Source organism: Perna viridis, chromosome 10 (genome assembly GCF_037379345.1).
Source record: "Perna viridis isolate PV_CMFRI_1.1 ecotype Kerala chromosome 10, ASM3737934v1, whole genome shotgun sequence".
Lineage (NCBI taxonomy): Eukaryota > Metazoa > Mollusca > Bivalvia > Mytilida > Mytilidae > Perna > Perna viridis.
In genome coordinates this window covers 35,709,423-35,733,437 of record NC_142454.1, presented here as the reverse complement: position 1 = coordinate 35,733,437, position 24,015 = coordinate 35,709,423, and the positions used below count along the sequence as shown (strand labels likewise).

Here is a 24,015-nt window from a genome sequence, read left to right as displayed (position 1 = left end):
TATGTCAGATGCCGTTTTATTTTACAAGATGAAATACAGTTTTATTGCACCTGTCGTCGGTTTTACTTTGTTTTTAGCTCACCTGGCCGAAGGCCATGTAAGTGAGCTATTGCCATCACTTGGCGTCCGTCGTCGTCCGTCGTCGTCGTCGTTAACAATTTTTCAAAACTCTTCTTCTCTGAAACTACCTGACCAATTTGAACCAAACTTGGTATGAATGTTCTTTGAGGGAGAGTTTTCAGCATGATAAGATCTATCTGCGGTCAAATTTTCATTTTAATCTACTAACCCATGTTGGAGTTATTGCCCTTTTCGACCTTTTGTGGTATTTTGAATGTTATATCTTTCAAAAATCTCCTCTGACACCACCTGACCAATTGGAACCAAACTTGGTATGAATGTTCCTTGAGGTATTCTGCATAGAACAAATGTGAGATTTTTGATCCGTCGAAAAACATGGCCGCCGTTACTAAATATAGAACATAGGGGTCAGAGAGTAGTTTTTCGCATTTATCTCCAAAACCGTTAGGTTTAGCCGAATTCTGGGTAAAAGTGTTCAGCATGATGAGATCTACCTGTGGTCAAAATTTGGTGAAAATCTGTTGACCCATGTTGGAGTTATTGCCCTTTTTGGACTTTTTTTTCTGTTTATAATGCTATTACTTTAAAAATTCTTCTCCTCAGGAACTGCTCTACAGAATTCAATAAAAGTTGGTATTTTTGTTTTAAAGGGCATCTTTAACAAAATTACCGTTTGGATTTTTGATCTGTTATAAAACATGGCCGCTGTTACTAAAAATTGAACATTGGGGTCAGACAGCAGATTTTTACATATATTTCCAATACGGTTAGATTTAACCAAAAGATGACGGGGTAAAATTATTCAGCATTGAAGAGATCTGTCTATGGTCGAATTTTGGTAAAAATTTGTTGACCGATGTTGGAGTTATTGCCCTTTTAGGACGTTTTTTTTCTGTTTATGATGTTGTTAATTTAAAAAAATCTTCTCCTCAGAAACTGCTTTACAGAATTCAATGAAAATTGACATTTTTGTTTTATAGGGTATCCTGAACGAAATGACAGATTTTTGATCGCTTCAAAACATGGCTGTCGTTTCTAAAAATTGAACAATGGGGTCAGACAGCAGATTTTTGCATACATCTCCAAATCTGTTAGGTTTAGCCAATAGCTTTCAATTGCTGAAATGATCCTTATTATAAGGCTTACAAATGTGTCCAATGAATCAAATGGAGTCAAAATTGTCTGACAACTCCTTGTTAGAGTTAGTGCCCTTAAAAGGCAAACAAAATAACCAGGTGAGCGATTTAGGCTCCTGGGAGCCTTTTGTTTATGTCTTTTAGCGCTGTCTGAAATCAATCTACAAAGAAAATGGTCGATATTTCAGACAACGGTTACTTTAAACATATCCAGTCAAGAAAAAGATTAAGATATTTTCTAATTAATAAAATTTAATGTGAGAGGTACGCATACAGTAACAGAATATTTGAAATCAAAAAATTATCATAGAGATTTGGGATCTACCTGCTATACTTTCAGTCAAGACCTAACAACGCTAACGCCATTATGTGCATCAGTACTTCTTTCTATGCATCAGCTTGCCATTCGGTACATCAGTGAGCCTTTCTGTGCATTAGTTTGCCACTCTGTGCATCAGTACGCCTTTCTGAACATGAATATACAGTATACGCCTTTCTGTGCAATATTATGCCTTTCTATACATTTGAACGTCACTCTGTGCATCAGCACGCCATTCTGTGCATTAGTAACGTAAAAATTGCATAATGTCGTCATTGGTGGTTATCGATATTTTTAATATCACAATAGCTGTGTGGGACTACAATATACGACAGAGAGAAACGACAACAATTCCAAATGGTCGATACTATACACGGTGCCGATGTCGTATTTCGAGAAGGTCGCGTATAGAAAAAAGATAATTCAGATAAAACTATCAAGAACTATTTTAAAACCTAACTTTTAGTAATTTTGCAAAATGGGTATACTAAAGCCTTAACAAAAACATTCAATTTAATCAACCAGTTGCAACTCTAGAAACTTTAAATGTACCAACATACGGCCTAAATGCACACTACTTCGTATTCTAATGATACTAAACGATTGATAAGTATCATTCAAACCATAGATGTCAAAGAGGTAAGATTGTTATGTAATAAATAGACACTAAATTACTAATCCTCGACACTTTGGAGACTAACACATGTAAAATGCACGTCTTCGTACAGGTCTGTTGTTTAAGCGCCCATATTCAAAAATATCGTCCTCATTGAGAGGTTGTTGGTTATACATGTAAGAACATTTCAAATTTCAAGAAGTTTACTTCAAATAGACAAGTTACATAAGTGAACAATAAATCTATAAATTAATTCTATTAGCATTATTACTCAGCAAACAAACAAAATGTTTCATTTCTGTAAGAGACTACTGGTATAAAAGTGAAATGAAATTCCTCCGCGAAACATTGGCTGGATGTGAGCAAATCAGTCTCACGGCTACAAAGGTTGCAATGACAGAACACATCATGGTGAGTGCGTGTTTTTATATTAAGTCAAAAGACTTACGTCATGACAGTAACATAACACGTGATGGTGAGTACGTATTCTTACGTTAAATAAAAGACTTAGTTACGTGTACTTACGTTATATCAGAACACTATCATTTCATCAAGGAAGAAAGACAATATAAGATTGTTTCAGATTCTGTGGCTATTTCTCCTAACCATTTCATCAAATTTCTGACACTAAACATTTAAATTATTTGGTTTTTTTTAAGGAAAATTATAAAATTTTCGCAATTATACAATATTATAATTCAGTATACACAGATATGTTTTTGATAGTTTTTCAATGAAATCAATTTGTTGAATTATTGTCTGGCAAGTTCAAGATTGTGACCGAAACTGATATTCAATCAGGTTGAATAAAGTTTAAAAACCCAATTTTTGTTTTCTGCCAAGTCGTTATGTGTTAGTTAACATTCTACTTATATAGTTGTGGGAATTTTGTTATACCTTTACTGATGTGGAGATGTATTGAAGTATTCAAACGAGATGTTGTACAATAGAAACCCAAAATATCGAGTAGAAAAGTTTAGATATGTATACATTACATCTTATCTTAGATAGTTGAAGCGCGTCATAATGATTATATAAAGATGAGATAAGTGTGATACTATTACATTATTTAATATTTTTCAACGAGAGGGAGTTTTTCATGCTGATCTTGTCGAGCGCCTTTGCCGCGAGAAGAGATGAGCATGAGAAACTCCCGCGAGTTGAAAACATATCTAATAATCTGTTTATCGCTGTTTTGCTGAATTGTAAGGTATTAGTTCTCTTTTATTTTCAGTTTTCTTGACCTAAATATGTAAGTTTCATAAGCACTGCAAAATTTCCTTTCGTGACTATTTTTAGCGACGTGCTAGGTGACGTCACGTATGTTGTGCAACTGTGATACACATTTTTTGAAACAAAAATCGGTTAACTATGACGATCTGGTTTTAAAGTTTTGTTAAATAATCTTGGGATTTATTCATTCTAATCGGGTAAGTTACTGTATTTAATCATTTTCCATTGTGTCACAAATTAGCCATTATTTCATACGCAGTAAACAAACAGATGGTTATTTGGGTCGTCAAATATTCCTACGTTGTCACGCTAGCGATAATTTTATTCTCACTCGACTGGCGTGAGATTGAAAATTATCGAATAGCAAGATCAAAGGGGTTTTAAACGAAATAGCGATAAACATATGTGCTTTGATATTCAGGAATTGTGTAGTTGTTTACCGTTTCACATTGTGAATTCACAAATTTCTAAAGTAGTGCTTATTTGATGCACAATTGAACCGTTTGGGTATAAACCATTATATTTTTCTCTTTGATGCAATGGTATTCCATGCGATGATTAATGTGTGCAAATTTTTGCATCATTCTCTATAGGTAAATTGCTGTATTAAAAGTAGAAATGCAATTTATTTAAAAGTTTGCCTTAAAAACAAACACAATTTCAAGTCTATAGCACATTTGATGGAGTTTATTGGAGGTCGGGGTATTAAAAAACCATATCTTATCCTCTTTTGGAAGGATTTAATCTTGACATTGATTTCATTAAGACTTTTGCAGTCACGGAATTAATATTATGGTCATCACGATAGCGGACATGCGTATTCGTGTTAATGACATTGTCAGAAAATGGTAAATTCTTAATTGTGTATTGATCATGCATGAGACTAACAGGTTAACAGCTCCTTTCAGGTAGGAAACAACCATTGTATATATGGCCTTATTACTAATTTTTGGGCTGCTTATAATGAAACTCTTCAATTGTTGAGTTGGCAATCCTTTGTAGAATAAATAAGCGTTTAAGGGAAAACATTGTTAAGAATATATTTTTCATTTTTCAATATTTTTACAGACCTATAAATGCAAAATGTTCTCGTTGATATAAAGTAGTGTACTGTCTCTTTGATATTAATGGTCGGTATTTGGATGGGTTTTTTTACCGGTATCTTAATTCCGCAAACTACCTTTACAAGTACTTGAATAATACAATGTGACAATTAATTTAAAACAATAATTTGGACTCGAAATCCTTCTATTGATTATAGTAAAAGTCGAGAAATGAGATCGGAACAAATAGTTAATTATTCAAATGATCGATACGTGTCTTGTCAACGTCTCAAAACTGGCAGGTAGTAGATAATTAACTCAAAAACCGTTATTGATGAAAGGAATGCGATTTTATTTGATTCCTCACAATCAAAGAAAGTTTTGTTTCTTTTTTCTTTATGTTGCTTTATTATTTTTTTTCTCAAATTTAATATAATATTTTATTGATTTTTGGTCCATTTTACCCTGTGAAATAATCGTTTCTTTATATTCCAGCTCTTTAAGCTAGCTCAAATTAGGATCGTGTACAAATCTTATTATTGTATGAAAATTTGTTTTAAATCCAAACAACGTCTCTTGATGACTTCAACTGTAATACGTGTATCAAAGTTTTTTTTAATTATTTGTACTGCGCTTTGTACATTAATTAATAACTAAAATAACTACTTTAGGTCATTAAATACTAATCTGACCATATTTTTACATTAGTATAACAGATATTCTATTATTTTTAACTTCATATTCAGTGCTAATTTTCTGAAACAATTTAAATACTTTGACAAAGTATTTGAATAAAAAACATATCACCTCAACAAAGTATTTGACAGATTATTAATAATAATACAATAGAAATTCAATATCTTCGTCAAATAAGAGTACAAACTGTCAACATGTTTGTCACACGAATTATAGCATTGTCGTGTAGTTTTCAGTATTTTTCACGAAGATCTAACAGATGTCATACTTTCAAATTCAAACAAATAAACCATTTTTTATTATATGTTCAAGTAAAATCAATACTTGTGAATATTTAACAATGCAAATTTTGAAACAATTTGTTTAATTTGTATAGATGCAGTATATTATACTATATCATACTAATTCAAATTACAGACACGGGGACTCACTTACAAAAAAAGAAAAGTACACTTTATCTTGATTATACGTATGAGACTGTAACATTCACTCGGGAGATCTTTATCAGTCTATGTAATCAGTTTCTTTGTCCGTAATAATAAATTATTCAATGAAAAGATGAAAGACGCTAAAAATAACGTTGATTAACCTTTCAAACTTACAGGTAAAAAAATGAAAAACGACAACTAGATATCCTTTCATGTCGTCTAGAAGTTTAAAGCTTCGAAATCGATTTTTAAAATATGTATTCTGATAAGGAAATATAGAAGACATTGTCATTTTGGTTATGAAATGACAAGATAGTAATTTGTCTATTATATTTTAATATGGTGTCAGATGTGGTGGGTAACGTCGTCTTTTCAACAGGTAAAATACCAATTCAGTCCACCTGAATGAAATCGACAAAGAATGACGCGAAGTACAGCTGCCGAAGTGGTTCATTGGTTATTCACCGTAATGTTGTAACTCAATATAGTGACTAATTCAAATCGTGTGCTGTCAACTGCGAGCTTACTACCTTAAAGTAAAGATTTATTTCATTCTTTATCTAACCAAGGATTTATAATTTAAAGTGTACTTAAATTTTGAGTGAATGTTGATATGGTTATACATATATTTGTCCATAAAAGAGGAGTATTGAAAGGTGCATATATATACAGGTTATATTATATAATAATACAGTCAAAACTTTATTGTTTATTACAGTATTGTGTACGAAATAACTAGATGTGGAATTCTATGGAACTAAGCACCACTGTTTATTGACATGGATCTAAGTTGCAATACACATGGACAGTGAAGATGAAGATTTGTCTTTGTTCCAGATGGATTTTAAAAGTATTAGTATGCATCATGCTCGCCTCGTCAGTGAAACCGTCTGCACCAGGTAAGTTCAGTTACAGTCATTACACAAATGTTGAAATAACCTGCATACCTTGTAAATCATTAAAACCTGTTGCCAGCATATCTGATAAAACTTCTTTCTACTACTTATGGTGATTTTAACCCTACAAATGTTTGTATGCATTTGATTATAGGCTTTGTTTCTTAGGATGATGTTTTATTTATATCTTTATCTAAGGAACTTCCACTCACTATCAGGTTCTGACAATGGGGAATGTCCAATAGCTCCGTGTATAAATATATGAATGATGTATCTTTCTATTTCAAATGCACTTATATAAAGCTGAAATTTAAAAAAAATGCTTTTTAAGGTCAGGTTTAATACTAATGATTGTGAAGCATAAAATAAGATTAAAAAGAGCTCGAAGCTCGGTTCTTTCAGTTTTCTAAAATACATCATCATAAAAAAACAATTAAGTGTTGATCTCAAATCAGATTTTTACGTCAATGTGGATACAAGTTGGAATACGTTTCTTTAAGACTTAACTTAGTTTGTAAAGACCATTCTGCTTCGTTCAATCAAAGTACCGGCGTCATGCAATTTGAATTGTCACAAGCAAACAAACACTAAATCAAGTGTGACTGAGCATTTCCCCAATCTTGAGACCAACATAGTTTAAAGAGCGTGTGTTTTAAATGAGTTAAGTGATTTATTCACTGGCTCCATTAAAAGGTTTCCTTTGCATGTTATGTGAGATAAATGATTCATTAAATGGACTGTCTTAAAATAAAACGTGTGGTAAATATGTTGATATGCAGAATTAAATTCAAGAAGTTAACAGAAATTTGTTTACTTACCAATTATAACATTTTAATGAAATTTTCATATTGCAAGTTTGAAAATAACAGTTTTGTTTCAATGGTCATTAATTACAACGAATGTGTTTACTTGAACATTTTGTCTTATACAAAAACGCCAGTCAGGTCAGATAAGGCCAGATCATTCTAGTATTCTTCAGAGTTATTGTACTCAGATTTATATAATACGTTCGTCGTATGAGTACATGCTGGTATTGTGATTGAATGTTGAATATTTGTCTCTTATCAGAAACACCTTTAACAAAAGTAAGACTAAGATACAAAACATTTTGTCTACAGAGTTAAATTTAAGAAAGACCATATTTTGTTGAAAGAATTGTTTGTATACAGTCGAATTTCCTTTGATTTGTCAAGCACAATTTTAGATAGGGAACTGCCGTCACATTGTGTAATCTCTATTTAATGGCATTGTATGCCAATTCAAATATTGACTTATCACTATCTCTCAGATTTAACAATCAAGTTTAACTGCCTTTGAATGGTGTTTAAGGTCTTTACTTGGTCGTTAGAAAACTAACATTTGTACTGTTCAAAAGATGAGAATGTTTTAACTATTATTGACAGAATACTTGTCGTGTTTATGTTAGAATTATTCACATAATGTCAATTACAGTATTCTTTGTCAATACACTGTCAGCTTATAACGTTTGGTGTTTTTTCTCTGCAAAAATCAAATAAGAATTAAACACTTATGTGCATCTTGACTTGATAGAAAAGAAAGGGTGTGGGCTTAAACATTGTGTTTTACAAACTGAATAACAAGACACTTGCAATATAATCACCAGTCCGTAATAAGAAGTTTCTTTTGGAAAAAAGGAAATTTTAAAGATTTATATAAAACTAGTTCAAGCTGTCTTTACTGGCAAGATATTTCTGACAAAACATTTCTGTTTTAGAAAGTCTACTTTTTAAGTTTGACTTATAACAGATCTAGTTAAATGACTTGAAGGTCGTTTTTATTCTTGTACCTGTTTACCAATGGATTGACTGGTTAGAGTTCGGGCCATTTACCAATGGATTGACTGGTTAGAGTTCGGGCCATTTTTTCCACTTCTATAATTGCTATATTAAAAAATGTTAAGTATCATTGAAGCGTGATTTGATAAAAACGTGTTGTGTTTCCAGACCAAAGTGTTTATACTGGTTTTTGCTTAGTTATGTCATGCATTTGTTTTTCTTTTCAAAAATAGATTGATACCTACTGTGTTAGCAGTTCAACTCCGTACATTTTTTGACGTATTTCTTTATTCACTAAAGGTGTATGAAACCTTTTCCAAAAGAGTATATTACATAGTTGCCACTTTTTTATTTAAATGACGTACCTTTTTCGGTGGTTTATGAAATGGAAATCAATATGCATGTATGAAGTCATTTAGTATGAACAATACTCTTGTTACAACTAATAACTATTGCGTCATGGAGTCAGATGCTTAAATCTGAAAAAAGTATTATATTTCTTATGTCTATTTTTATGCAGTGCGTATCTAATTGGCATCTTGATTTACTTCACTTTCTTCATACTTTTATGTATAGGCATTAAGTGCATGATGATGATGTATCAAAACTGACTAATTAAACCTTGGCCCTCAGGTCTGAATTTGCCTATCCGACGAAGCAATTAGACCAAATCACATCCGTATACCTTTAAGTAAAAATAATTTTAAATGTAAGGTGGTCTACCGAGCAAGCTTATCTAAAACTGAATACTTAAAATACACATATGTATATAAGGAATAAAGTAAGCTAATTTATTGTTGAATGGTTGAAACATTGATGAACATCCTTGACATTTAGTAATAAGATCACCCAGTTGGCATATCCTTGTAGTAAAGTGCGAGGTACATTTAGAGGTGCTTTTGGTCCCCTACTTGTCCTTTTTTCTAGAAATGTTCAAACAATGAGATCGAGTTTAAGAAAGTTTGTTATTAATTATTATAATTGATCAATATAAACTGCAATATAAAGATTTCTAGTAACATTAATAGTTATATATTGATCCGTTTAACCTTGTCCTTATATTTAATTTCCTTTTGTCCTGTTAATACTCCGATACAATCTGCCTCGCTTTTTATGCAAAATAGGACAGGTGAAAAGGGTTAGAATTCAGCACTTCGAATGAAATTTTAATTCTAAACCGTGCGATCAAAAATAAACGATTTGACCTCACACACATTTATCATTATTTTTTATTTTTATTCGAGATTTACAATGAAGTTACAACCTCTGCGTTTTAAATATCATACAGAATACGTTAATATAAAAATTACTATTCTAAATTGAAGTTGTATCTTTAAATAAGAAACATCCGGAACTATTATTTTAACAGATGTAGACAGGTTAACTGATTTTTTGGTACAAATATTGACACGTTAATAACAGTCTATAATGAGGGTACAGTCTTTGTGTAAGGTATAAAATATTATGCACGTTAAGAGATGGACATGCTGTCGGTAATTACTCTATTGACACGTCTTGTTGTTATAATGCTTTTATCATTTAATTGGTTTGTGAACTTTGCTACCAGTTCAGCGATAATTTTATGATTTATCACTTCAGGAATTATGATACATTTGATGGTGACGGTTCAATTTATTTATTTTAAAAACAACTTTGTGATTTAAAATCCTTCAATTATTGAGTGCATTTTAGAAATAACTACCACTAATGTACAACACCCACAGCTAGAGTTTATGGTAATTGACTATTAGTAAATGAGAGACAAATTATATAGATAATAATAACGAACAGTTTTTTGATACACCTCAAAGATGAAGTAAACCCTAGACACAATAATTTCTACATATTCAAGTAAAAAGTATAAAATTTTGGGAATCATATTAACTGAAAGTTACTTTGGTAATTTCTGAGCATTTATAAAGGTAACATTTGTATATCAACTAATCCACTTTCGAAATATTAATTCTACATTCTTTGTATTGCACACGACAGAAATTATCGGTGGATATATATATACATATATATACAACGTCTCAGAATGTGACGACTCTATCCGCTACACTGCTCCATCGGATCAAATTGATACAGGGAAGATAACGTAAACTTATAGAAGGGTCTGAAAAATTCCCAACGATGTTAGAACTGTCAAATTTGCGAAGCAAATTTTTGGTCGTTCCGTCCGCGGGACTCGAACTCGTACCGCTGTGACATCTATGGCAACACCGCCTGCACCAAGTCCAGCGCCCTAGACCACTCGGCCAGCTAGGCTATATAAAAAATATAGCTTTCGCTGGCCGGGTCATTCCTCCTCGTAGGATTAATCTAGGGCAGTAACTTAGTATACGATGTATGGTAGTACGGGACAGTTCATCTAGGTGTTTTAATGTAGGATAGAGGATCAAATTAATGATGCATGTCACAACAAATCAATATTATACAACGTCTCAGAATGTGACGACTCTATTCGCTACACTGCTCCATCGGATCAAATGGATACATGGAAGATAACTTAAACTTATAGAAGGGTCTGAAAAATTCCCAACGATGTTAGAACTGTCAAATTTGCGAAGCAAATTTTTGGTCGTTCCCTCCGCGGGACTCGATGGAGCAGTGTAGCAAATAGAGTCGTCACATTCTGAGACGTATATATATATATATATATATATATATATATATATATATATATATATATATATATATATATATATATATATATATATATATTCATCTTCATATTTTAATTTAAAATTACATGTCATGTGAAACAAGGATTACCAACCCATTTCTTTAAAATTCTCCTCTTTAGGCATGTATTCTAAAGTTATTGTTGATTCAAACTAAAACATATTTTCACTAAATTTAAGTTCAGTGCGTACATGTAGTTCAAACAGTGCCAACCAAATCAAACCTTGTGTACGGGAAGTCAAATTTTAAGAAAGTCTAGCCATGAATTATTCAAAGATTAACTTAGGTAAATTAAATTATTTTAGACAATTCTTTGTAGACATTTCCTGTTAAATATTACAAGTAATATTTACTTGACTAGGTCCATTTCTTTCTTATTCAACTTCAGTAATAAAAGTGCTCACCTACCATACAACTACTAAAAATATTAAGGCTTCTATCTGTTAAAACAGCTTATGATTTCCTCATTGAATGAATATAACTATCCTCGTTACATTTGACCATTAGGTGGTACGTTGGCCTTTTGTGACTCGACCGCACAAGATTATCAATATGCTTCATATTTATTAAAAAATATATCAAAAAGAGGTTGGCATTTAAACTCATGTACTTTAAATTAGATTTATTGTTACTACTGCTTTTTAAGGAAATTTACTTTCCTCTCACATGACAGTGTGCCTTTAAGAGCTGGTGGTTATATGTAAACATCTTATTGATTCTTTTCTACCAAATTATAAGTTGTCAACGACTGAGGTGTTCAAAAACTTTGTTTCTACTGTTATATAAAATCTAGATATATGTATAGAGGCACATTTCATACAAAATCTTAAGAATTTATTATTTTATGCATTTCAGATGGTTCCTACATTTTAAAGGTCCCAAAAGTTTATACAGCTTTTTCCGGTGATCTTCACATAAACTATTCAACTCCTCAGTCAGTTTCACTACCGAACGCTTATGTCCGTCTACTAGCAACTTCGGGAAGTTTAAAACATGAGATCGCAACTCGATCTCTTGAAGCAGGAAAATCAGCTGGTCATGTCAAGATATCTTGTGGTGAAATAGAGCATGCAGCAGATTATATTGTCGAACTGCATATGTACGTTGGTGGACCGCTACTCAATACGACATCTTTTAAGGTAGAATGGCCTAAATTTCAATTACTGCTACCACTGAGACATTTAGCCCAAACGAAACAGTTGCCATTATGGTATACGTCAGATGCAACGTGTAAATCTCCCGTAAAACGTCATAGATTTTATCTAGAGCTGGAATATACAAAAGATATGAAAATTGTACAACCAACAGAAAAAATACCAAACGTTGTTTTCGAAATTAAAGATACAAAATCATTTGATGAGATAAATAACCAAACAGGTAAAGTTATCTTCCCCTGTGAATTCATTGATGCTGCTGGACGCTACATCGCCGTACTACGGAATACTTATAACGTATCAGAGGTCATTGCACATTCAAACGTAGTTGACGTACGATGGAGTTCTTCCTACCGTATTAGTATTTATTCTACAAGTGTTTTCCCATGTGGTGGTCATCTGACGGTTAAATATGTTCAACCAACATGCCCAGGAAATAATGATCAAATAAGAATGTACTTCCTGCGTCGTACACTCACAGGTTCCCCCGCGGTACCACTTGACCGGATATACGTCACAGAAAGACCAGCATTGACAAACCAATCATCTGTTTTGTTTCCATGTAACATATTTGATCTAACTGCTATTGGATATTGCTTTGTATATGTAAATAAGGCAAAGGATGGTTCTGTAACAGAGCAGGATGACGTTTGTATCTCCGCTCATCCTAATACAGGTAAACTTGCTATGGTCAAACTATAGATAATTGGAAGCACTTATAAATATATCGATACAAAGTACTCACGAAACATAGAAAATAATATTAATGACAGAGTGTTGATTTCATGATAAACTTTTCCTTTTTTTTTCAAATGGTCTTTCATATTTATAAGACTGTGTGCTATCGGAAAACACTTCTTAATCTTTCTTTACGGTAAACATTATTCTGGATTTAGAAATATTTCTTAGAATTATTGCTGCGAGATTCGGGTTGATTTAAAAAGGATATATCGGACAAAATGTCTTTTAGCATCAGTATAATCGCCCAAACTTTTCTCCTATTTCATATTAATATCAGATTGAATAATTGGCATCAGAAGATATTATATCATTGTCTTTCTACGTTTATGTGTTCCCTCCCTGTGATTTGTAAATCATAATTAATTTTACAAATCTCTCCAAAGCTTAAATCCTGGTTGTAAATAAGTTTACTTCATTTTCAAAGAGACATATTGTGGTTTTCAATAACAATAGATTATAAATAGTTGCTCTCATATTTTTTAGTGTTTCATCTTGTGACAAAAAGTATGTGTTCAACATTTTTATTCAACTTTTGACCCTTACTGCTCCTCGTTGTCCATTAAGTCAAGTAACAATGTAATAAAATGGAGACTTCCATCGACTTTGGTTGATTTTGATGACCCAAATGATAATTGTTGCTGACAAATATGGCACTTATTGGATGTCTTTGTTATAATCTGTAGCAGGTTACAAAGTCAACGTTACAAGTCAATATTTTCTTTGTCGGTGCAAGATTGATATTGATCCCAAAGGGAAATGACTTTTAGATTTAGAATTTGTATTCTGTGACAATTAGATTAAGAGATAAACGGTCATTTCCTATTGTTTTGTAAACTTTAGCCCGATTGGTACAAAGTTGCTTTAAATTACAGTCATGTTAACAGTAGTGTTTGGGAAAGAAAAATATGATTTCCATGGTAGAGTCTGTGTTAATACTTCAAGTCAGTTAATAGAAATGTGATGCAACCCCATTGTAAATTATATTTCTAATTACAATTTACCCTCTTTACTCCACATTTGTGCTGCCTCTAACTTATCAATGGATGAATTATATATTTGAGTAAGTATAAATTCTCACAAATGCTTGTAAATTACCTTATACGTCGTACAGGTTTCCATAGAACTTCTCCTTACCCCTCATGTTTCCGCTTTGTATTAAAATTCCTGTATATCTAGTGAAAATATTGTTATTGTAAAGGTTCTGTTGTTTGTGTTGTCAAAATGATACCTGAGAGGCACTGTTGATCAGATAAAGCAAACTATATATCATAAAAGAAAAGCAGAGGTTGGCGTCGTCAAAAAAAGGAAGTTCGACATTTTGCTTTTGATCACTGTTGTAATCTTTTTTTTTCATTATTATTTAGCTATTGCATGTTGTTGTATAATTACTGTTCCGCTTGATGCATGCTACCTGATCTATTGATTATAAATCAATACCTGATTTTGGTTTTTCATTTGAAGAAGTTTCATGTTTTCACATAATGCATTACTGTCATGCGCCTATGTAGATAACACAAAATGAGTTTTCAGAGTGTTGATATCATGTTTTATATCATGCTCTATTTGAGCGACTGCATACAACGAATGTAACTAAAGCCTCGTCCTTAGTCACATAAAAAGTTAATTGATGTTTCTTTCCCTAGGGTGATATTCAATTGTTGTTTATTTTTCCCATTTGGATTTACTGCATGAAGATGATCTATACTTTTGTGACAAATCCAATCTTCATTTTGTTTCATTGCATCAAAAATAGACACTGCAGAACTGTATTACTGTAATGGAATTAAATATACTTTTGTCACTTTCTGAATTCTATGGTTATGCTCAGTCTGTTCATAGATGTAATTTCATAAACTGTTGTTTATAATCATAATCAAAGATCGTTTCTGAGGAGACCAGTTAAGTGAAGTTAACTATGAGACAGATGAAACCCGAAGAAATCTATTTAATCCCATGAAATTCTTTGTGCCGTCATTACCTCGAAGAAGTAAATGTCGGAAGCATCATTTTGGGTATCTTGTAGATTTTTCATATTATCATATTACGAATTTCCTTCTAGTTAGCTCCAGTCGTGAGCGTATTAATTATTCTTTATTGAAATTTCTAGTTATAATTCCATTTCTTATCAGTTATTCCAAAAGATGGTGATTGGTCTGGTTGGTCTGCGTGGAGCAGTTGTAGCAGGTCATGTGGTGTCGGAAAACAGAGTCGTGGAAGGACTTGTACTGATCCAGAACCAGCCAACGGTGGACGATTCTGTAAGGGATTCCCAGTAGAATGGAAGCTATGTGATACTGAATGTCCAGGTAATAAGCTTTATCTAGTATTAGTGTACGATAATGCAAGTTTCTTAATTTGTAAAAGCCACACCCCTGTTGGTCACAAATTATTTGTGGCAGAGGCTGAAATAAGCCCATGCATTGACAATTTCTTTTACTGATAAATAAAACACAGTCACAAGGAACATAACCCAAGAGCGTTGGATGCATAAAAACACAATCACAAGGAAAATAAGCCAATAGATTTAGATGGGGAAAACAGAAGATATTTTCTTCGTTCTTATCAATGTACAAACATTTATCTTTATAAACATTAAAAATCGATGTATCTGAGGTTTTGAATTCAAATTCAACTACAACCCTTTGCTTGCTTGTTTTGACCATTTTCATGGAAAATCTGTCACAATTCTTGAATATACTTTCCATATATTACAGATGTAATTCCAAACACAAGATTAACTAGACAGGAACTAGATGGTACATGTTCATGTGGATGTACCCTGACTAATACAAGTGGAGAAATCATCGGAACGGGCAGGTGTAAGGGTCTCTCTCAATGGAAAATCAACGCCGCTGTCGGACATATTATCAAACTCAAATTCGATTACTTCAATATTCTTGTCGATGAACAGTGGCTCCGTGTACGAGATGGTACAAACTCGAAAGACGATTTGTTAGCACAGAGCTACGGTAGAATGAAAGTGACCGCAGTGAAATCTTCATCAAATAAGCTTCTTTTACAAATGATGACACGGTATAATTCATCACTGCCACCTCTCTTCCATAGAAAATTACTATCACTAAATCCAAGCGACTTTCTGTCTCGAAAACTTCAGTCGTATGGGTTCATTGCAGTTTATGAAACCGAAAAAGGTAATATACAAGGATCAGCTGGCAATTATTGTTCCAGCAATGTTCCTAATTAATTAGTTGATGTACAATATAACTATGAAAAAGATGTTACAATTCTGTAAAGATCCGTAAACATGCTTCTCATCAAATGACTAGTGTTTTCAAGATCTAATTGATATCTCTCTTACGTGAATTTCAAATCATGTTTGCAAAAAAATAAGTATTAGAATGATAAATAATTTTCATCGTGATAATTTTAATATTTCTAGTTAGAATAGTATAGACGATGCCATACAGACCCATATCGCGTCAATAAATGTAATAGATTCCGCTCTTAATTTACAAGTTTTTTTTAACATTTTTGTTTTAGTTGAAAATGCCTCTGTTGTATTCGGAACTATTCCTATGACATCACACACTGAATCGAGTATATGGGAGAGCACAGTTACCATAGCAGGGATATCACTATGTCTGACAATCATCATTATTTTGTCTGCTTTGGCCATCTATCATAGATTCTGTTATCGTAAGAAACATAAATACAAAATGGCAGCTCATGAGGAAACTCCAACGCATATCGCAAAAAGTACCAGCATGCACAGCACCCCAAGTCATCATAGCGCTTTGAGTGGCGTCGAAATTGACTATGATATGGAACGCCCATTGACAGGGAAGAAAAAGAATAGTAGTGGGCGCGTGTCACGTGGTTCATCCATATCAAGCAATCGTAGCAATGAACGGAGAGTGAAAGTTAAGGCAACAGTTGAATGTAGTCCTAAATTGATACCAAAACAGTATAGTCCACTACCTAGTCCCAAAATAAAAACAATGAAGGGCGACGAAGGTGATAAAGGTAGTTTATTTAATACCAGCCCATTGCTGAATAAAAAACCAAGATCTCCAAAAATTCATCCTTCGCCAAGATTAAAAAAATCTGTTAAAGACAAAATAAAAGTTAAATCACCAACCTCACCAGATACTAAATATGATTTGTTGATTAAGAGACGGCGTAGTAAAGGTGATAAAGTTGAAAAAGACATCGAGGAACGAATAGTTCCAGGTTCTGATAATACTCCAGTGGTTGAGGAAAAGGCGTTTACAAGTGTAAAAAGCCCAGATCCACAGGAAACTTTAACGCCGACAAACGCAAAACCACCAAGTGTTCCCGGCGAAAAGAAGTGTTTAGAAACTGTAGACATTCCTTTAGTTACTTTAGCTAAGAGTGAAGAAACGAGAAACCCTGCTTCGGGGGCTTCAGATGAATCTTCACCAGATAATAACGAGAAAACCACGTCATTTACGTCATCAAAACGCCCACCACGACCGACATCTTTAAATGAAATCCACAAAAAGTTCCCGTCCTCGACTTCCGTTTCGTCTGATAAGAAACGTAGATTTGGTGATAGAAACAAGGGTCTACCTCAACCAGATGGGGAAAGCCCTAAAAGTTCGTTAACTCAATCTTCTAAACATTCTACTCCAAAAAGTGTTCATAGTTCCAATAGTAAATTAACACTCTCTCCAACTAGAAGTATCACTTCTGACAACCTCGAGATGGAATATGATGATTTTATTGATTATGATGATCCTTTATCTTATTTCGATCCCGAGGAGCTTGAAAAACTTAAATGGAAAGGTGTTGAGAAGATTTCTCCGAAAATAAAAGAAGAAGAAGATTAGATTATAATGTATTTAATGTATTTAAGGACTATCACTGATAAAAAATGTCTAGTCAGTTTATCGACGCTTTCTTCATAAACTAAGAGGGTATATACCATTTTGGGATTTGTATTGACTGTAAGCATTTATTGTTGCTTTTATAATACTTATTTTCGAATTTTAAAAGTTGCTGCTTCTGAGTATGAATGTGTCAAATTTTGCTGCTTTAAGTATCCGCTGAATTTTTAGATATGACATTAGTCTTTTAAACGGACGCTCTAAACATATTAAAACTTAATTATATGGTAATTTAAGTTTATACACATCTATATCTTGTCAAGTTTTATTTTTCTTTCTATAAGCTTTAAAACTTTGGATAGGGGCTTTTAAAACAAAAGGAGGAAAAGGGTACATGATAAACATAGCTTTATAAGACTATATACTTTACTATTCGTTAATGGTAATATGATTATTTCAATGAACAGTCAGTAATTCCAATTTCATTTCCATAAAAAGTTTTTCGATATTCCGATTGGTCAAGCTAGTGTAAACAGTAACAACAAAAAATCATGTAAAACAATGCTGCTGATCAATATACTTCGGCATTGTGTAGTGATGGTTATTTTAGTTACAATGACAACCGGAGACAACTGGGAGTTTTATTTTATGGATTTGAATGATATACGAATGAAATGCAGTTATCTCCGAATTAATCAACTTCAACAAGAGTACTAAAATGTCAAATAGGTACAATGTACCTCTTCTTTTTCACTACATTTTTATATATTGTATTTTAAGATTTCATATAGAGATATCTTGCTACATAATTTCGACTTCATCGTCATATATTCCAACTTTCATATATGGAAACAAACTGTTCTGATCTCTATATGTCATTGAAACCTGTCTAAACCAAACCCATTTTTGAGTGTAGAACTTCTTTGGTTAAGAACGGTGTTCTGTTTACTCGGGTTCAAAATGCATTCACGACAACCTTATAGGTCTGGTTTAGACAGGTTTTCGGTTATTTAGGGATCGGTTTTGACAGGTTACTCTGTACTACGCCTTTTCATGTTGTTGAAATGTAATAAATGTGATTTATATTTTCGTTATTCTAAGGAAAAATAAATTATTTTGAAAACTGTGTTGATTCCATATGCATTTTCAAAATCACTATTTTAGAGAAATACAAATAAGATGCAAGTTAATATATTATGTCTGAATTTTTTCCTCCAAAACCCCTTTTCGTTTTGGTTCAGTGATTTAGCAGATTGCAAATGATAACGAATATGAATCAGTAAGTTCTTTCGAAAATTATTGCTTGAGTTATTATTATTATTATATTTTCTTCTGTTAATATTGTTTGAAAGTTGATTGTATTTAAGTTCCTTGATTACTTCACGGAACAGACCTCACACGGTTGAGTCAATATATCATAAGGACCAACTTACTTTAAAAAAAAAAACACAGTTCTAATGTTAAAGGAACGTCTTCATTGTCACACACAAAGCTACATGAAACTATCATAAAACAAATTCTCCCTATTTGACATATTTATGATATATTTTGACACATGATAAAGCTTCTCCAATGACTTGTGGTTTGGTTATCTGCAGAAATAAAGTTGACATTTTGCACTTTTACTTTTTAGCAAAGTTTTCTGAATGTTGTACATGCAATTCAATGGGTACATTTGGGTTGAAAACTATTCCATATCCTGAATTGATTAAGATTCGAAACTTGAGAACCACTTGTAAGTGTGTGTGTACAAATTTGAGCAGAGAAGCAGACACGACGCCCATTTATTTACAAATTAAAATGCACAAATAAATATTTTACACAAACACAACAACGATATTCAAACATTCAACAGAAATTTACAGCTCAGAATTTGACGACTGTATTTGCTACACAGCTCCATCGGATCAAATTGATACAAGGAAGTCAACGTAAGCATAGAAGGGTCTGAAAAATTCCCAACGATGTTAGAACTGTCAAATTTGCGAAACAAATTTTTGGTCGTTCCCTCCTAGGGACTCGAACTCGTACCGCTGTGACATCTATCTAGTTCTATGTTATACATACGTCTTAGAAAATAACAAAAAATCAGTTTTCGAATTTCAAGGGCAATAACAAGGAGACGTTTGACAACTTCGACTCAACAGACCTTATCATAAGGATCAATTAAGTCATCAATCGAAAGATTTTTGTCCATCTTAATTATTTTAAAGATATTGGCTGAAAATTGCAAAAAATAACGTCATTTTTCCGCCTTTCAAGGGCAATGATTTTAACAAGGAGTCGTCGGACAATTTGACTTGATAGAGACTTTTGTGGGATTTATCAAGATCATTTCATCAATTGAATATCTAATACAGTTTTCAAGATATTGGCTGAAAACTGCAAAGAACGTAATTTTTTCGCATTTCATGGGCAATAACTCTTACAAGGAGTTGTCTGACAATTTTTACCGACTGCAGACTTTTCTGCGACATATCATAAAGATTATTTCGTCAGCTGAATTTTTTTATGTGTTATAGTTTTCAAGATATTGACAAAAAAACTGCACAAACTGTCATTTTTCGCCCGAGTCGTCTGAAAATTATGACTCGATGGAGAGTTTTGTAGGACTTATCATAAGAATCGTTTCATCACCAAAAAGTTTTTTCTATACATAATCTGAAACATCTTTTTCACCTTTCAAGGGCAATAACTCTAACAAAGAGTCGTCCGACTACTTCAAACTAGTATAGACATATGTAAGCCTTGTCATAAGGATCATTTCATCAATTGAAAGTTTTTTTTATCTATTAGTTTTCAAGATAATGGCTGAAAACTGCAAAAGCTGTCATTTCTCGAATTTCAAGGGCAATAACTCTTAAAAGCAGTCGTCCGACAACTTCGACCTAATAGAAGCTGCTGTAGAGCTCTTTATGGCAAGCCAAAGTGGACAAAAATCAATATTTTGTAATATTAGAAAATGAATTTGTAATATTACAAAATCATTTTTTCAATATTAGAAGATTTTTTAATATTAGAAATTCATTTTGTAATATTAAAAATTCATTTTCTAATATTAAAAAATCATTTTCTAATATTACAAATTCTTGATTTAGTAATATTATAACACACCAGACATTTTGTAATATTACAAATTGAATATGTAATATTAGAAAAATGAATTTGTAATTTGCGATATTGCAAAATCAGTCACATTTTTTAACATTACAAAATGATTTTCTTATATTAAAAAATCGTAATTTAATACGACAAATCCATTTTCTAATATTAGAAAATCAAGTTGTGTGATATTGGAAATCTTATTTGTAATATTAGAAAATAAATTTGTAATATTAAAAAATCATTTTTTAATATCAGAAAACACTTATTTTGTAATATTAGAAAACATACTTTTTAATATTACAAAATCATTTTTTAATATTAGAAAAGATTTCGTAATATTAAAAATTCATTTTCTAATATTACAAATTCCTGATTTTTTTTAATAATAAAAAAGAGTTTTGTGATATTGGAAATCTAATTTGTAATATTAGAAAATGAATTTGTAATACTAAAAAATCATTTTTTTAATATTAGAAAATACTTATTTTGTCCACTTTGGCTTGCCATAGCTCTTCAAGCTGAAGAAGCAAGGACACATGTATTTTCAAATATCTCGTTTAGTTTTTGAGATATATGTGGAAATTTGTTATTTGAATTCTGTGGTCTAAAATTAGCAACGGCTGCCATGTTTTATGTCTACATAATCGGCACAATTTTTAAAATTGATACCCTAAATAAGGATGCTGGAGGCTAAGTTTGGTAAAAATCTACTGAGTGGTTTCAGATGAGAAGATTTTTTGAAGGAAAGTTTGGCCAGATCATCTAATAAAGAGTAAAAATATTGAATGCAAGATATTTGATGCAAAAGCAGGATTAAGATCTACAGGGCCCACGCCAGCATTAGCTACCGTACCAATCGTTAATCATACTTTTGAACAGGTTGATGTTGGACTCCGCGGGTTTCACGTCCGGTATCTCATTCCAGAGTGTAATTGATAATTCCCTGCATATCAATGAGTGTAGTCCAAAATGAGTTGATCTTACCAGGGTAATTCTACAGAATGTAACTTTCTGAAGAAATTTACATTTTTAAAGTTAAAATATCATGGGGGTATACAGGACAATCTTTATTAAGAGTATGTATAGCTATACATAATAACACCTAATCGTCTTATTTCTAAAGATAGAAGACCAGATGTAGTACATGGGCTGAGATAATCCCCATGCACCCCCTCCCCCAACTCATCAACCAAAATATGATTTTCAGGTACCTTTTACCTCCCATTTACGAATCTTTTTGTCGCCAAAAAATAAACTGAAATATTTTTTTTTCTACTTTTTACATCTCGTTGAGGCAAAATTCCATATTTTACTTCTTTCTACACAACGAAGTAAACTGACATGTTTATGTATCATGTAGCCTAATGCATCAGCTTTACAACGGTGCCAAGAGAATTGCGGTAAAAGTGTAAAAATGTACCACTATCCCACCGAAAAATCGCTTAAATTGACATATGTTTCTATGTCAAAACCCCTAGAGTATTTATGCTTCAGTAAAAAAAATGGCTTATATCGGAATTCCCTGTTTAGTTTTATCACAATTTATACTTCTGGAGTTCTTTTGATGAGTTTTGGCGATTTTCGTAATCATAATTTATCAACAAATGCAAAAAAAATATGTTTTCGATTTTCCTGTAAAAAGTCACAAAAATTTGACCCTACAAGTAATTGCTCAACTAAAACGTCTCAAATTTGATATCATTCGATAGATAATTTAATTTAATTTTCTACGTAAATAAACCACGTAAAACCAATTTTCAAGAATGAATTTTCAAAAAATGTTGAAAAAATTACCCCTACCCCTAGAAAACTGGTTTCAGTATCTAACATAATTCTTATTCACAGCATAATGACACTGTAGATCTCACATTTTAGGCATTCATAATTAAGATAATGATATACCCAATATATCTAATCAATTCAGGCGCTTAGATTTTCCTTTTCCATTTACTATAAGATCGAAAACAATGGGACTTTTCATAATTTCAGAATTTCTTCTATATCACCCGTTTTTTTTCAGAATACCTTAGTTTAAACAAGCTTTTGCGTGATACAGTACATTAATATAGTATCTTAGCTTCCAAAATGATCACAAGTAATAAATATTTGACTTTTTTAAAGTCTGGTTAGGAGAAAAATTGCCACACTACTCATGAAAAAATACCTCAACATGAACTAAGATGTGTATTTGTGTGTATGTGTATTTTAATGGCATATAAACGGTGTACAATAGACATATTGGGTAGTATCGTTTTTATTATCGATGTAACCAACACATCTTCTCATTTCAGGCGAATATTTTCAGTTTCAATGTGACAATGATAAGTTTTTCATAAAAAAGGAAATTTTCGGAATTTCATATTTTCTTCGATTTGACCTGTAATTGGCATTTTTTTTTTTTTTTGAAATACACTACTTCAAACAAGTTATTGCATATTCAAATACAATTATATAGTGTCTTAGCTTTCTAATGAGCTCAAATAATAAATATTTGAACTTTTCCAAGTCCAGTTAGGTGAAAAATTGTCATCCCTACCCATGAAAAAAGTACTCAAATGCGAATCTTCAGGGGTTGAGACAATTTGCTACATAGTTCTTTTAGTTAAGTACTACATTTGGTCAAGTAGGCCTGTTATATTTGTCTTTATATTTAAGAGTCCCGGTTTTCTATCAAAAGATCACAAGTCATATGATAAAAAAATACTATAATAAGCGGAGCACAGTTTGATTGCCTTTCCTATCCATAACGGTGGTATATGATCTCTTGAAATTATGCCTGTATTTTTGTATTTCATCTATATTCTTGAACCACCGTTTAAGAGGTTATAGTGGGTTATATTATTTGATGCATTTTGGGGTTATGTTTTTGAGGGATGCATTTTTAGATTTTCAAGGTTTTTTTAGTTTTTTTTGTTTTTTTTTTTTTTTGGTTGGGGGGTAGTGGGTTGTGGATATTTGCCATGATATTGGTGGAAATTAACCCTCCCCCTCTTTTTTCACACACACTTTAAGAGATATCTCCATGGATCGCCAGCATGGTATATGTTGATAGATTTTTTTAGACTATTATCTACATTTAAATTTTCATGGTTTTTGCATGTTTGTTTGTTTTGTTTTGTTTTGTTTTGCTTTGTTTTTTTTTTGTATTATTTTGTTTGTTTGTTTGTTTGTTTGTTTGTTTGTTTGGTTTTTTTTTTTTTGTTTTTTGTTTTTTGTTTTTGTTTTTGTTTTTTTTCACTGGAGGGAGATCATCGCGGAAAAAATCCGATAACGACTCG

At 32.2% G+C, this 24,015-nt stretch overlaps 1 protein-coding gene across 4 annotated transcripts; it reads left to right on the top strand.

The window, feature by feature from the left end:
* The first annotated feature begins 3,204 nt into the window (after nt 1-3,204).
* Nucleotides 3,205-18,758, top strand: LOC148605589 (uncharacterized). 4 transcript variants are annotated; one of them, XM_088550299.1, is made up of 7 exons: nt 3,219-3,362; nt 3,452-3,582; nt 6,271-6,451; nt 11,785-12,759; nt 14,954-15,130; nt 15,539-15,976; nt 16,326-18,758. In XM_088550299.1, exons 3-7 carry the CDS (start codon nt 6,367-6,369, stop codon nt 17,633-17,635), a joined length of 2,985 nt encoding a protein of 994 aa, XP_088406425.1. In that variant the 5' UTR covers nt 3,219-3,362; nt 3,452-3,582; nt 6,271-6,366; the 3' UTR covers nt 17,636-18,758. The 4 variants fall into 4 exon arrangements, with proteins under 4 accessions (XP_088406422.1, XP_088406425.1, XP_088406426.1 ...); XM_088550296.1 differs by lacking the exon at nt 3,452-3,582 and having other exon boundaries at nt 3,205-3,362; XM_088550300.1 differs by lacking the exons at nt 3,219-3,362; nt 3,452-3,582 and adding an exon at nt 4,006-4,233.
* Nucleotides 18,759-24,015: the final 5,257 nt, after the last annotated feature.

Bases quoted from the DNA above. Each gene is read 5' to 3' on its own strand.
- LOC148605589 (XM_088550296.1), top strand. From the start codon at position 6,367: ATGAAGATTTGTCTTTGTTCCAGATGGATTTTAAAAGTATTAGTATGC. The intron at 12,760-14,953 runs GTAAACTTGCTA...ATTTCTTATCAG, and splicing joins CTCCGCTCATCCTAATACAG to TTATTCCAAAAGATGGTGAT. The intron at 15,131-15,538 runs GTAATAAGCTTT...CATATATTACAG, and splicing joins ATGTGATACTGAATGTCCAG to ATGTAATTCCAAACACAAGA.